The following is a 15,619-nucleotide window of genomic DNA, read 5'->3' as shown; positions in this document are numbered from 1 at the left end:
GGCAGTATTGTTTTTGCCTCTTTTCCTTAAAAATAGCCCAAAAATGTTTGTTTGTTTGTTTGTTTGTTTGCGGTTTTGTCAACAACTGCCATGTCCGTATTTTCACTTCTTGAAACAGAGTTGGACAAATCTGTCAATTTTGGTTTCTCATTTTTAAAACCCTAAATTCCATTCTCTATTCATAGCAGCAATTATTATTATTATTATTATTATTATTATTATTATTATTATTATTTAAAAACCTTATGGCATTTTTTCAGCATTTTAATGCAAATTTCTCCATATGCACACCCATCATTTTTACCAACATAAACACTTTGGCAAGCAAATTTTCCAAATATAATCTAGTCTGTATGCAACTTTTTCTAATGAAGAAAATGTATGCTTACATTGGTTGGAAAACTAGTTCACAAAATTCAGAGAAAGGCAGATTTCAAAAGCTAGTTGTGTTTTGGTTACCTTATTGACTCTAGAAATGCAAATTAGGTGGTTTCTCACTAAAAAGCAAAGAAAATGGGATTTCTCCTTCATCAAACCCATAGGTTCCCCATCCTTCCATTGCAAACTTAAGTCACATGCTTTCCTGAAGGAAGTATCACAAGACTCATGATGGGAAGTTGTCACAGGGGCTGATGCATGGGGAGAAGAGAGGCAGAGTAATGAGAAGAGAGATTCATTCATCCATTTTGACGGCGCACCTTTCTTTTGGCATATGGCGCTCTTATGCAAATCCAAATTAGAGCTGGGATGCAAGGAATAATTGGCCATTAAAAGGGCTGTATGTTTTTATGGCTTTGATGGGGAAATCTGCCCCCCTGTTGGGTTTTGCATCTGCGACTTTGTCATCTATCCCTGAGCTTCAAAACTTACATATACAGTTTATAATACACATCTCATCTAGGGGAATTACTGGTGTTGAGAGATAAACATCCTTCATTCTGCATTTCGGGCTCCCCCGCCAAACTTATGTGTGTTGAAATATGCCTTCCACACAATTTTTATCTCATTTAATAAGAAAATGAATGGGAATAAAATTAGTTATTTATTAATCTCACTTGGGATCAATTGGCGTTTGTTTGCAGTTCAGGTGTGAGCACAGTGGTAAACTCTTCTTTTGTGAAATACTCAATGGCCACATTCATACCATACGTTTAAAGCATGATGATGCCATTTTAAACAGTCAGGATTTCTTCAAAAGAATTATGGGAAGTAGTTTGTTAAGGGTGCTGAGAGTTGTTAGAGGACCCCTAATTCCATCACGGAGCTGCAATTCCCAGAGTTCCTTGTGAAGAGGGATTGATAGTTAAACACCTCTTAAAACTGTGGCTCTGGGACAGGTGTATGTCGCGTATTCCTCGCGGCGCTTTCAGCGAAACACTAAGAGTTCCAGGTTTTTCCAGTGCAGTCTTTTTTAATGTGAGCTATATACAGGCATTTACAAAAAAAAACCCAGTCCATACAGAGTACCTACAAACGAATACTCTCCACCACAGCACCACCACACTACAGCACAACCACCACACCCACTGTTAAACAGGCTTTCCTTTTAAAACAGGTGATAGCCAGTCACACTAATCACACTCCTGCTGAGTCACTCTGACCCAGCAGAGTATTGCATCATCCTGTTGAAGCCTGCAGACTTATCCAGTATCCTGCGAATCCCAACAGAGTAGGGGTCTCTGAAACTGCGCTCATCACCTTTAACAAACTACAGCTCCCAGATTTATTTTGGGGGAAGCCATGATTGTTTAAAGTGGAATCATAGTGCTTTAAATGTCTGGTGTGAATGTGGCTAAAAGGTCTTTGTTGCAAAGCCCAGTCTCCATTGGCTTATTCAAACTCTGCGATTATATAGACCAGTGTGGTGCTAGAAATTCCTCCCACATTTTTCCTGAACAGTCTCGCCCAATTAATGAGAAAAGAAACTACATTTAAAAATCCTTAGTCTCAGTGTTGCCCTTGGAGAACATAGCAAGGAAGAGGATTGGGACAAAACTAGAGTTGGTGGGTTCTCCTGGTTGTTGGCTCTGGCGCCACCTACTGTTGGCCTTCCTGCCTTCTGCCCTATCAGTTTCAGTGGCCACAAACCACTTTGCAGGGCCCCATGTTATCCATCCCTGTTCTAACTCATGTAGAGCAGCAGTACCTCTGCTAAAGATGGGTGAATGTTTATTTTGGTTTCTCTCAGTTTGTCACACACACACACACACACACACACACACACACACACACACCATTTTAAATTCAGTCCAGCAGTTTTAAATCACTTTGCAATATAAAAAGCATGGGAGCGGGGGACTTATGAAAACTTAAGAGTGTTTTGGAGCATATTTCTCCTAATATACGCGTTTCCTGAAAGCCATTTCCCTAATATGATTTTTGTATCTTTGAGGGGGGATGGGGGGGGTTGGCATATGCATATAAATTCAGAGGACTGCAAATTTTTCAGGATACGATTCCAGTATTTCTGTCGGAGCAGAGTTTATAGAAGTGTGAATTAGAATGTGAAGAGGAAAGCATATTGCTCCCTTATCCCTAGTTCCTGCTACAACAGATAAAAGCCTAACTTGATATAACTGAGGTCCCCCCCCCACACACACACACTTTATGACCTTGGGTACATTCAGATGCGGGGAATCTGTCCCATTTTCTAATTTCCTTTCACACTGCAGCACCTGTTGCATTATATACGGTAATTGTGGCTTTTGGACCGATATAACAGCATATCACACTAAATTTCTTTCACACAAGTATGGCACAAGGACAAATGCCACCCAACAATATTGCTACCTCCTCACCCTTTCCACACAGCCCTGCTGCTGTCCTCCCATAATTCCTCCATGAAAACAGCAGGAAAGAACTGTACGTTGGTGTGCCACCCCTAATTTTGTCACTTTATTCTTTTGATTTTCTGGCTTAAGGGGGCTGCAGATGGATGCCCCCCGCCCCCACCTGAAATAAAATGGAAATGTTCTCTATTCCATTAGTTTTCCAAAAGTGACTTTTACATCGTGTGAAAGATTTATATATGAGTGCATCTAGGAACCTTATACTGAATCAGATTTAGGTAGGTAGCCGTGTTGGTCTGACACAGTCGAAATAAATTAAAAAATTAAAAAATTGTCCAGTAGCACCTTAGAGACCAACTAAGTTTGTTCTGGGTATAAGGTAGGTATCTGAAGAAGTATGCATGCACATGAAAGCTTATATTCAGAACAAACTTAGTTTGTCTCTACTGGACAATTTTTTAACTTTTTCATTTATTTATACTGAATCAGACCCAGTGTTCTCTACACTGACTGGCAGTGGCTTTCCATGGGTTTCAGAAAGGGAGTCTTTCCTAGTTCTATCTGGAGATGCTTAGAATTGAACCTGGGACTTTCTGCATGCAAGGCAGATGCTCTAACCACTGGACTATAGCCTTCCAGTCCTGAATGAGCTAAGGCTCTTTCTCTTTTTTTGGTGACACAGAACTGAAGGATGGATGTTCTTGCATTGCAGGGGGTTGGACCAGTTGTCCCTCGGGGTTCCTTCCAACTCTCTGTTTATTCTCTTCCTTTCTGATTTGCCTTTCCCTCCAGTGCCGGGTTTCCCATACCCTGCCGCTACTGCTGCCGCCGCGTACAGAGGAGCACATCTCAGAGGCAGAGGCCGCACCGTCTACAACACATTTCGCGCCGCAGCACCCCCTCCTCCCATCCCGGCTTATGGCGGGTAAGTAGACCCTTGGGACTCCTTTTGGCCATTGGTGCTGCCTTCTCCTGCCCTCCATTGTCACCTCCCCAGAAAAGGAGAGAGAGAGAGGCAACTGAGCATTTGTGAGTGCTATGCATGATGATGCCATCTTTACACACACACACACACACACACCACGCAGCATGCCACCCATCTCCGTTGCCTGAAGTGGAGCACCTTGCGCACAGGGCTGACAAATGATAGTAATTTGCACTGTCATGGTTGGGAGCTTTAAAGCATTTTGCGCGTCCCATGTTGTTATGTAAATTCCCCTTGAGAAGGAACGCTGGTGGGAAAAAAAGAGAGAGAGAAGGAAAGGAAAGGGAAAACTCACAGAGGTAGAGATGTATTTTTCGATGATTGCAAACATCTGGTTAGTGAGAAGGTTGAATAACACTTTAAATCTTTTTTTTGCGGGGCGGAGGGGTGGAATCCACCGAAGTGAAAGTTGACTCACAACCTTAAGGGCTTTGATTTATTATTAGTGTTTTTTATATTAGCAGCAAAGTGTGTGTGTGTGTGTGTGTGTGTGTGTAGAGTTTGTACCCTGCAAAAGATCTGGGCATGGGGAGAGGACAATATATATCCCAACATGCAGACACACCCACTGTTAGGGATGCAGGAGGCAAATTTTATGCAGAGTCATCAAAAGGCACATTTAATTTTCTCCCATTTAAGTGGATCAGAGGACAATAGATCTGCTCCCAGACTTTGGTGACTTTGATAATTGAGGCTACTTTTACCTATCTGGTCCCACTCTGTGTTCTGGTTCTTGGTCACAGTAGTGTGTCACAGAATGTTGAGACCTATTTACGTAGATCTACAAGCCCTCACCACTCATTACTGGTGTTAAGGGGGGAAACAATTTGGATGGCTTCAAAATACGATTAAACAAATTCTTGGGTGATAGAGTTATCAATGGCTACTTGACGCAATGACTACGTTTTGGGTAAATCCTGGACATCTCTCTACAAAGGTGGGAGCAGTACCTGTCTCAAGCCCTGGAGAGCCACTGTCAGTTACTACTCAGCTAGATGGGTAACTTATCTGACTCAGTATAAGACAGCTTCTAGGAAGAGTCATAGCTCAGTGGTAGAGCATCTGCTTTGAATTCAGAAGGTCCCAGGTTCAACTCCCAGCATATCCAGATAAGGCTAGGAATATCTCCTGCCTGAAACCTTAAGAGAGCCACTGCCAGTCAATGGGGACATTGTTGAGGCACATGGCCCCTTGGTCTGACTCAGGATGAGGCATCATCCTCTGCTCCTAAGGAAGAAATTTAGTGCAAAGGACCTACAAGTGGTGCATCCAGCTGCATCCCCATTATTGCATTTTGTCTGCAGCTCATGACAGCTGCTCCTGGGCTCAGCTAAAGCTGGAAGGTCAATGTTCTAAGCTTCACAGTCAGCTTTCAAAAGCAGGAAAAGCTACTTCCTACAGAAGTTTGATTTGAACTCAAAAGTAGCTGTCACAAGCACTGGCAGAGGAAGGGGGTGCGGTGGGTGTGTTGTGCCCCGGGTGTCATCCCTGAGGGGGGTGACATTGCCACCCCACTCCCCTGGGATGCTAGCCCCACCCCCGCAGGCGGCTAGCCCCACCCCTGGGTGCATAGCATGTGCACCGCTCCGGGTGCCGGAGAAGCTAGCTCTGCTTCTGGTCACAAGCAGTGTGTGGGTGACTGGGGGAGAAGAGGAATACAGGAGCATAGTAAGCTTGCCTTATACTGAGTCTGACCACAGGTCCATCTAGATCAATCTTGTTTACAGTGACTGGCAGCTGCTATCCAATATTTTAAGTAGGGACCTCTCCCAAGTCTACTTGGAGATGCTGCGGAATGAACCTGGGACCTTCTGCATGCAAAGTGTGTGCTTTATTTATTTATTTATTATTACTATTACTATTATTTTCTTCATTTCTATAGCACTTTATATTTTTAATAAAAAAAAATCAAAGCAATTTACAACACAGTTAAACATCAAATAAAACAATCCAGAGCAAATTTTGATTTGGTCTCCTGTATCTCATTTATGAGGTCTTATTTAGCACCATCAGTATATTTTCTGCTTATCTTCAGAAGGAATCGTGGTGTGAGGGTTTTTTTTTAAATTGACTTGGAGAGTTTAAACCTTCCCAACTACCAATTCTTAAAACTTTCTCCTGGCAAAGAAAAAAAAAAGTCGTAATAGTCATCTTGAGATATGGGGAAACCATTTTAGCAAATGGAGAACAGATGGGCGATTACTATACTGAGAAAGCAATATTTGATGGAATGTTGGAAACAGTTGCAAAATATAATTACATAATATACAATATGTTGTTTTCAGAACTTCACACTCCATCACATATTTTCCTCCCTGTTGCAATTTTTTCTGTTAACAGTGATAAAGTCAGCATTGCAATTCTGGTTTGGGGCAGCTTAAACATGGGCGGGCATTAAGAATGACTGTGTTAAGAAATGGGTGCTTAGGACAAAGTGCACTAAAGACACTCCATCTGCAGATTGGATGCCCTCATAGAAGCAGAGCTATGCTAAATTTCCAGGCAACTTGTTGTTGTTTAGTAGTTTAGTCGTGTCCGACTCTTCGTAACCCCATGGACCAGAGCACGCCAGGCCGTCCTGTCTTCCACTGCCTCCCGCAGTTTGGTCAAACTCATGCTGGTAGCTTCGAGAACACTGTCCAACCATCTCGTCCTCTGTCATCCCCTTCTCCTTGTGCCCTCAGTCTTTCCCAACATCAGGGTCTTTTCCAGGGAGTCTTCTCTTCTCAAGAGGTGGCCAAAGTACTGGAGCCTCAGCTTCACAATCTGTCCTTCCAGTGAGCACTCAGGGCTGATTTCCTTAAGATAGGAGAGGTTTGATCTTCTTGCAGTCCACGGGACTCTCACGAGTCTCCTCCAGCACCATAATTCAAAAGCATCAAAAGGCAACTACACCCTTGCAAAATTGTAGAATCACAGTTTGGGGCATGTCAGTTGCACATGCGGTAAGAAGAATACTTCAGAAAGCATCTGTAATGATGCCCCTAGTTTCAAAAATCTTTTGGTCTCTTTCCTCCCCAACCTTCTTATTGGAATGAGTGGCCATGGCATTATAGGAAAGCTGAGAGGGAGGTGAAAGTCAATAGTCATAGTTATCTAGACAACGCTGAACCTGGGAAAGAGCTGCAAATGCCTACAGCTTTTCCTTATAGCAAAAATTTAGGGGAAGAGTTGTAGCTTATAGGCCATGTACAGTTTCTTCTATTTCCAGGTAAGCCTAGGTGAGGCTTTCCTGTCTGAAACCTTGGAGAGCTGCTGCCAGTCAGTGTTGACCCTACTGAGCTACGGGGACCAAAAGTTTGACTTAAGTAGAAGGCACTTTCCTGTGTTCCAGTGTTACTAATTTTTCTAAGTATTGGTATCTGCTTTGAGAGTTCTCAAAGCAGCTTACAAGCAAGAATAAAAGTGAATTAAACATATATGAAGATCAACAATAAAACACAGGGGAGCAGCATGAAAGAAGAAAACATAAAAACATATATTTCAGCATTTTTAAAAACTCCCATATGTATCTCCCCACCCTCACCCCATTTCAAGCTGAAAGTCCATCTCATCAGACTTTTGTTTGATTTATTTAAATGCTTTGAAGCATGGATGGAGAAACCTTCCTAAGCCCAAGAGCTGAAGGCCATTCCCCTCTTGGCAATGTTCCAGGGTCCACATGCCAGTGGTGTGTGTGTGTGTGTGTGTGTGTGTGTGTGTGTGTGTGTAGATGCAAAAGTACATGGAGCAATGAATATAAGTGTTACCTTTCTATGCCTAGCTGTATTCTCCACACCCACACACTCACAACCAGCCTTCTCCATCTGCTCTGTCCAGGAAAGCAAGAGGCATCATTAGAATTCAAGGGCACGTTCCAGCCAGGCTGGACTGCGGTGTGACTGGGAAGTGGCTATAACCTGGAGGCTGAGGGCTGGATAGAGAGGCCTGAGGGCCACAATTGGTCCCCCAGGTTTGAAGTTCCACCCATTCCTCATTTATAAGATTTCTTAACAGTTTTCAGGGCTATGTAACAAAAGTATAAATCAGGAGTCAGCAAACTTTTTCAGCAGGGGGCCGGTCCACTGCCCCTCAGACCTTGTGGGGGGCCCAGACTATACTTTGGGGGGGGGGGGAATGAACAAATGAATGAACCCAGATATGCATTTTAAATAAAAGCACACATTCTACTCATGTAAAAACACATGATTCCCTGGACGTCCGCGGGCCAGATTTAGAAGGCGATTGGGCTGGATCCAGCCCCCGGGCCTTAGTTTGCCTACCCATTGATTTAAAACCAACAAATGCACAAAACAAAAAACACCATAAGACAAAAGACACCCCCACCAAAAAAAAAATGCTCTAAAATTTACAATGTTTGTGCAAATAAGGTCTTCCTTGGTGGATGCACCATGTACCTCTGCTAAAGAATCAGGGCCTCTGCAGGCGGCCAGTCAGCCCTTCACTGCTTTCTTTTGCACTGGTGGCCATACTTCTTGAAACTCCACTCTCAGCCAAGGATGTAAGATGGCATCATTTTCCATTCTGCCCTGCATTTGTTGCATGCATCGCTGTTTCCATTCCGTTACAGTTCATCTTCTGCCGAAAACTACATTATTTGTCTTGCTTTCTGCTGAGGCACAATTACATAACTTAAATAATTACATTGCTATTATGTGATTCTGCACCATTCATTTCAGTACAAAGGAAACACAAAGCAAAAGTGGAGGGGGTATAATCAGTTACATGTTATTTGTGAACTAAAAGCATCAGTGAATATGTGATAGTAACTGGAATGACATGGGACAAATAAGTGAGCATCAGCAACCTCTACTCCCCTTTTCTTTGGGGCCCAAGATCCTATATCCTGAATTCCTGACTACTCAAGGCAGAAATTTCCCCCCTCTATATGCAAAATGTGTTTCCTGTGGATAATTCTTAGATTTTTTGTGTGTGTTAGCAGAGCATTAGCGAAAAACTTATCTAGACAATGCATTCAGCCTGGTGATGTTTTGGAGTGTGGTTTCTTTTGGGAAGTCGGGTGGATGAAATTGGATTAAGGCAAGCCAAAAGCTCTACATGCAGTTTGGTTTGTTATTCATATAACCGATGAAGAAAGTAGGAAACAATTGTCTTAGTTTTTATTCAGGTAATTAATAATCAGATTACTTCTGTATAAATTTACATATGAATAAAACAATTGTTTTGAGGGAGAGAACTATCAAAATATTTTATTTCACTTTTAGACCACCCTTCGTTCCATAAAATGTTCAGCATAACCCCCAAAAATAAAAAATAAAAATTTCAAAACATCACTGGAAACAAGCTAACATGAAATGAACAACCCCATTCCTCTCTCTCTCTCTCTCTCTCTCTCTCTCTCTCTCTGTGTGTGTGTGTGTGTGTGTGTGTCCTAGCAACTCAAGTTGCTTGCATATAAGGAGAGCTCTTGGGTGGGGAGTCATACCATTGTCCCTTCCCCTTGCCCACACCTTCCCAGATACCAAGAGAGGCTGACACTGTCTTAAGTTTCATGGTAGGAGACAGATGGGATATGCATGTAACAACAAAAACAAACATCTGGCAGGCTAAAAGTTAGCCACATCTGATCTAAGTGACATTATATGCTACTAGCTCCAAAATAGGTTTCCTTGATTCTACCCTAATTTCTGCCCTGATTGGTGACCATTGTCAGGAGAGGGACAAGGAGACTGCAATGCTCTTGATTCTCTTTGACCTCTCAGCAGCTTTTGATACTGTTGGCTGTGATGTCTTCCTGCACTACCCTAAGACTGGTTGTTGGGGCCACTGTGTAGCCGTTATTCCAATCCTAGCTGACTTGTGGGGTTCCAGAGTGTTTGTCTCAAATTTCAGTGGTGCCCTGTGTGATGCCAAAATTCAGTGCCTCCTCCTGCCTCTCACACTCCATTCTAGATAATAGTTGTGGCGTCCCCGAGGCTCTGCACCCAGTGCAAACTGGTCACACTCCCCTAAATCCACCTCTGGTGGCACCCAGTTCTAGATCTCTGTGCCATTTGAATCAAGAGAATGGACCACAGGTGCTCATTTTGTTTTAGTGAATGCATTGTTGTTTTCAAATTTTGAACTGTGTATATTGCTGCCTGGCACTTTTTGGTGATGAGTGAATTATAAATACTTCAGAGATATAAAAAATACACAGTTCATAGGACCATCACAAATAAGTTTGCACTTGTCAGAGTTGCTTCAAGATCCTAGCTCACAGAGGATCACGCTAGCCAACGGTCATTAAGTAAAAGTCTTTATTGAGTTACAGTTTCCATTCTCAAGCTGCTGCGTGCAACTCTACGTCTAGTAGCTAGATCGGCGAAGCTCCGTCTGAATCTCCGCCCCTTGTACACCAACTTAATATCCTAGCCCTGCTCCACCTTTTCCGCCTGACTGTTCTTCTCTGGGTCCCTCTGCCCCCCTGGGTCTCTTCCTTCCGGGATTCTTCTGACGCTGACCCCCCGGACCCTCCTGTCTCCTTGCGCCGGGCTTTAGGACCTGGCTCCCTTTCCGGGCTGCCTACTGCGCCGCCTTCCTGTGCATTTGAACTTGGCGCGCGCGCCCAACCTTCCACCTTCCGTCTAACCGTCTCTTCGCTCCCAGATGGAGGTGTGGCCACCCCTGACTCGTGCCCTCCCTCCTGTTGTGAGCTGCCAGCGCTTGCCCCCTGGCTCCCTTCCTCTTCCCTGTTCTCTGGCGGTGACGCTGGTCCCGATCTCCAACTGCTCTCCTCTGAGTCCCCTCTGGCTCTATCTTCCTGGGGTGCCCCCCTAAACTCCCCCCTTGCCTTGGCCACTGGTGCTCCTTTCTGTGAATCCTCCAATTCACTGGAAAGACTCGGAGATCTCGGGTCGTCGTCATCACTCATCTTTTCTTCTGCCTCCTCCCCTTCGCTCTCTGTTTCCTCCCTTGCCCTTGCCTCTGCTCCTGAACCCCTGACATCCATCCCCCCCTCGAAGCCCCCCACTCCCCCTTCCCCTCCTTCCGGTGCTGGAGCTGGGTGCTGCTGTGTCAAGGGGACAAATGTCGGGTACCGTTCGCTTCCCGTAGCGGGCCGCCATCCGAAGTCTTCCGGTTCTTCCTCCCTGCTCTCGTCGACGACGGTCACCTCTGCTTCCATCTCTGTGCCGCCGTGCTCGAAACCTGGGTCGTCCCCGAAAACGTCCATGTCCGTCTCTCCCTCACTTCCTCCTGGCGGCGTTGCTCGTCCTGGACCTTCTTGCCACTTCCTGCGCCACTGCTCCTCTGGTCTGTCGTCCCACCAATACGAGGGTTCTGAGGCAGATCCCGAGGGTGACCCCTCCGGGGAACGGACGTCTCGTGTCGGGTCCTCGTCCGAGTCGAACCCCCGGAACGTGCTGGCCGAAAGCGTGGGCGTGAAAAGCCAGTCGTCGAAAAAGTCTGCTGGCATCGGTCTATGTGGGAAGAGGGCATGAAACTCGTCTTTGAGCAGAGGTTCGTCCAAGGCGTAGCCCGGCACCCAGCTGTTCGCACTGGCCGGGGTGCCCTCCTTGGCGAGAAAGTATTCTACCCCTTCTTCCCCCCATCTGGAATCCAAAATTTCTGTGACTTCGTTGATGCGCTCCTTCTGTGCCACTCCTGCGTGCCCTGTTCTGTCTCTGACCGGACTCGGCGCCGTTCCGGGTTCCTGAAACCTGTGCGGTGCCTTGTAGGGAGTGAGCACCGATCTGTGGAACACCGGATGCATTCTGGAACCCTCCGGAAGCGCCAGCCTGAAGGCCACCGGGTTGACCTGCTCTTCGACTTGATAGGGCCCCAGTTGCTTATGCCCTAGTTTCTTCTTGGCCAACGACCTGGCCGGCACTGCGTGGGCTGCTAACCAGACCCAGTCTCCCACGTGGAGCTCTTCGCCAACCCTTCTGCGTTTGTCCGCTTGTACCTTGTATGCGTGCTTGGCCAGCTCCAGGTGGCGCCTCAGCTGATCGTGGACTTCCTGCAGCTCCGACGCGAACGCATCTGCCGTCTGCGGCTCCCCCTCCCCCAGCCTTTCCAGTCCCGGGAAGGTTCTGGGGTGCCTCCCGTTGTTGGCGAAGAACGGCGTGACCCCCGTGGACACGTGCTTCGTGTTGTTGTAGGCGAACTCGGCGAGCGGCAGGTAATCCACCCACGTCGCAGGCTGTTGATTTGCATAACACCTCAAGTACTGCTGCATGATGGCATTGACCCGCTCCGCTTGCCCGTTGGTCTGCGGGTGTCTCGCCGACGCCAGGTTGATCTTGACGTTCAGGAAGCCCATCAGCCTCTGCCAGAAATTCGAGATGAACTGCCGCCCCCGGTCGGACAGAATAGACCGTGGCAGACCGTGAACCTTGAACACGTGGTCTATGAACAGTTTGGCGGTTTGCTCCGCCGTGGCCACCTTCGCACACGGAATGAAATGTGCCATCTTGGAGAACAAGTCCACCACCACCAGCACTGCCGTCTTGCCCCTCGAGCTGGGCAGATCCGTGACAAAGTCCAGGGCCACTCTCTCCCAAGGTTCGACCGGAGTTTGCAGCGGTTCCAACAGTCCGGCCGGCGGTCTAAGCACTGGCTTCGCCCTCTGGCAGGTGTCACACCTCGCCACGTAGTCCGCGACCTCCCCTCTCATTCCAGGCCACCAGAAATCCCTGGCGACTAATTCCACCGTCTTCTCCTTGCCGAAGTGCCCTGCAGTGGGCGCGTCGTGCAGCTGCTGCAGCACCTTGGCGCGAAGTTCGTCTCCCGGCACGTAGATGGCCCCTTTACGGATGAGCAATCCATCTCTTAGCTGGAAACCGTCGGCCGCTGCCTTGCCCCTTTGCACCTCTGCCATCTTTGCTTGCGCGAAGGAGTCCCCCTGCAACGCTCGTCGCACCGCCTCCAGATCCACGGTTGCCGCGGCGCACGCCCACACTGTTGGTGCGAAGATGTGCATGGCGGCCGCTGGCGTTGCGTCCTCCAGATACTGTGGCTTGCGAGAGAGAGCGTCCGCCATGATGTTGGTGTCCCCCGGGACATACTCTATTCGGAAGTCGAAGTTCGCAAAGAACTCAGCCCAACGTATCTGCCTTTGGTTCAGGAACTGTGCCGTGCGCCAGTGCTCTAGGTTCTTGTGGTCCGTGCAAACCTGCACCGTGTGCTTGGCGCCGATCAGAAAGTGCCTCCACGCCTTGAACGCTGCATGAATGGCCAGCAACTCCCTGTCCCATATGGTGTAGTTCTGCTCGGACTTGCTGAGCTTCCTGGAGTAAAACGCTCCCGGTCGCCACACCCCCTGCGGGTCTTTCTGCAGCAGGACCGCCCCCACGGCTCTGTTCGAGGCGTCTGTCTCGACTCTCATCGGCTTGCTGGGGTTGACATGAAGCAGCTGCTCTTCCGACGCGAAGAGACGCTTGAGTGCCTGAAAGGACTGTTCCGCCTGCTCTGTCCAAATGAACTTCTTTTTCTTGGAGCTAAGCGTGTCAGTGATGGCCGCCGTCTGCATAGCGAAGCCCTTGATAAACTTGCGATAGAAGTTCGCAAAGCCGACAAACCGTTGGACCTCCTTCCGGTTGCGCGGGCTCTTCCAATCCAACACCGCTCGAACCTTGGCGCTGTCCATGGCGAGCCCCTTGTCAGACAGCTTGTAGCCCAGAAAATCCACCTCCGTCACGTCAAATTGGCACTTCTCCAGCTTGGCGTAGAGCCTATGTTGCTTTAGCCTGTTCAGCACTTCCTTGACGTGTTTGTCATGCTCCTGTTGCGACTCCGAAAAGATCAGGATGTCATCTAAGAAACAGACGCACGTCTTGTAGAGAAGTCCCGCCAACACGTGATGCATGAATGCTTGAAAAACGTGGGAGCCATTTTGCAATCCAAAAGGCATAACTCTATATTCGTAGGTCCCCAGTGGCGTGAACATGGCTGCTTTCCACTCATCTCCCTCCCGCATGCGAATGAGGTTGTACGCCCCTCGCAGGTCCAACTTGGTGAACACTCTGCCCTTCCGCACCTTTGCGAGGAGGTCGTCAATTCGGGGCATGGGGAAGTCCGACGGCTTAGTCACACTGTTCAAGATCCTGTAATCCACTACGAGTCTTTTTTGGGGCGTATCCCGCTTCTTAACGAAGAACACCGGGCTGCCTCCCGCCGCCTCGGACTCTCGGATGAAACCGCGCTCCAAATTATGATCTATGAACTCTTTGAGTTCTTGCAGTTCGTCCTCTGACATGGAATACAGTCTCCCCTTAGGCAGCGCCGCCCCTGGCAGCAGGTCAATCTTGCAGTCATATGGCCTGTGAGGGGGTAGCCTGTCTGCCTCCTTCTCGCAGAAAACTTCCAAAAATTCTGCGTACTTGTGGGGAATCGCTTGCAGCGTGCCTAGCAGCAGCTGTGACTCTTCTTCCTCTCCTTCCTGCCTGGGCACGATGCAGTGTTCAGCACAAAAGGAAGAGCCGAAGGTCAGCTGCCTCTGGTACCAAGCCAGCGTTGGGCTGTGCTTGTCCAGCCAACTCATGCCCAACACAATGGGCGTGTCCGACAATTGAGTGACGTTGAAGCTGATGACTTCTTTGTGATTCCCAAGTCGCATCACCATTGGTGGCGTCTGCTGCACCACTTGCCCCCCTAGCAGCTCCCTGCCATCCACCGTGACAACCTGTAGGGGCAGTGTGGCCGGCAGCAACTGTATAGCATGCTTGTTGACAAAGTCCTGCCCTATAAAGTCCGCATTGCTGCCTGAGTCAATGGTGATTGGCACGTCCATGGTGATGCCATTGGGCAGCTGGAGCGATGCGGTGAGCCTCACCACTGGTTTGGGCGGGAGGGGGTTCACGGGCTGTAAAATCTCTGGGGACTGCATCATTAATACGTCTGGCTGGGCCCCAGTGCCTCTTCCTCCAGCCAGACTGCGTCGTTTCCCTGCTGTGGTTCTCCTTGCTGCGTTGCTGCAGTCGCCATTGCTGAGGCTGCAGTGAGCTTGCGGAGCCTCTGGGGACACTCTTTCGCCATATGCCCTGGCTCCTCACAGACGTAACACTTCCTGTTCCCTCTAGGAGGCTTCGCTTTCACTGCTGCTGGTGCTAGGGCTCTGGTTGCTGACTGAGCCCTGGCACCTCCAACCTCCATCGGTTCAGCTCCTCCTCCTGGCGGAGGCGTGGATTGCGTATGTGCTGCTTCTCTGGGAAAGAAGGAGGAGCCCCTGGCTGGTTCGCGCCCTCCACGCCCTTCGTCCCTGCTCCACGGACGTCCTTCCAGCCGTACCCCCACTGCCAGCGCCCTCTGCACGACCTCCTGGGTGGTCCGGGGTCTCTCCCCCCTCGCAATTTCATCTTTCACAGAGCTGTTTAATCCCTCCCAGAACAGGTCTCTTACAGGAGTCGCATCTCTGTCCCATTCTAGGGCACTGGCCAAGGCGAAAAAGCGGGCATGGTACTGCCGTACGCTGGCCTTTCCCTGCTTCAGTCCATGAATCTGTTGCCGAGCAAGATCCACGTCAATGCTTGATAAAAAACACCCATCCATCGCTTTAATAAAGGCATTCGCATTTTGGAGCGCCGGATCGTTATTCCTCCACAAATTGCGCAGCCATGCCCTGGCATCCCCATGCAAATAGGACATGATGAATCCCACTTTCTCCTGCTCATCTCTAAAATCTTTATTCAGCAGTTGCAGTGCACACAGCACGTCTGCTCTAAAATTGGGATACTGTTGCAGGTTCCCATCGAAGTGAGAGACCAGACCGCCTGTGCGTCTCCCCAAACCAATCCCCTCTGGTTTGGGTGTCTGTTGCCCTTGCTTCGTAAGCACTTCCAACCTGACCTGGAGATCCCTGTAGGCGGCAGCTGCGTCCTCCTCTCTCTTCCTGGATGCGAGAGCC

At 48.3% G+C, this 15,619-nt stretch overlaps 1 protein-coding gene across 20 annotated transcripts in view; it reads left to right on the top strand.

Moving 5' to 3' along the window:
* RBFOX1 (RNA binding fox-1 homolog 1) overlaps positions 1–15,619 on the top strand; it is a 1,459,388-nt gene that overhangs the window by 1,388,434 nt on the left and 55,335 nt on the right. For all 20 annotated transcript variants that reach the window (XM_077918365.1, XM_077918364.1, XM_077918368.1 and 17 more), the window contains one exon: positions 3,582–3,714. In XM_077918365.1, coding sequence (XP_077774491.1) covers positions 3,582–3,714 — 133 coding nt within the window. The remainder of the gene's footprint in view (positions 1–3,581; positions 3,715–15,619) is intronic.

Source organism: Podarcis muralis, chromosome 14 (genome assembly GCF_964188315.1).
Source record: "Podarcis muralis chromosome 14, rPodMur119.hap1.1, whole genome shotgun sequence".
Taxonomy (NCBI): Eukaryota; Metazoa; Chordata; class Lepidosauria; order Squamata; family Lacertidae; genus Podarcis; species Podarcis muralis.
The sequence above is the reverse complement of the archived record's forward strand: the minus strand, read 5'-3'. Positions and strand labels throughout refer to the sequence as shown.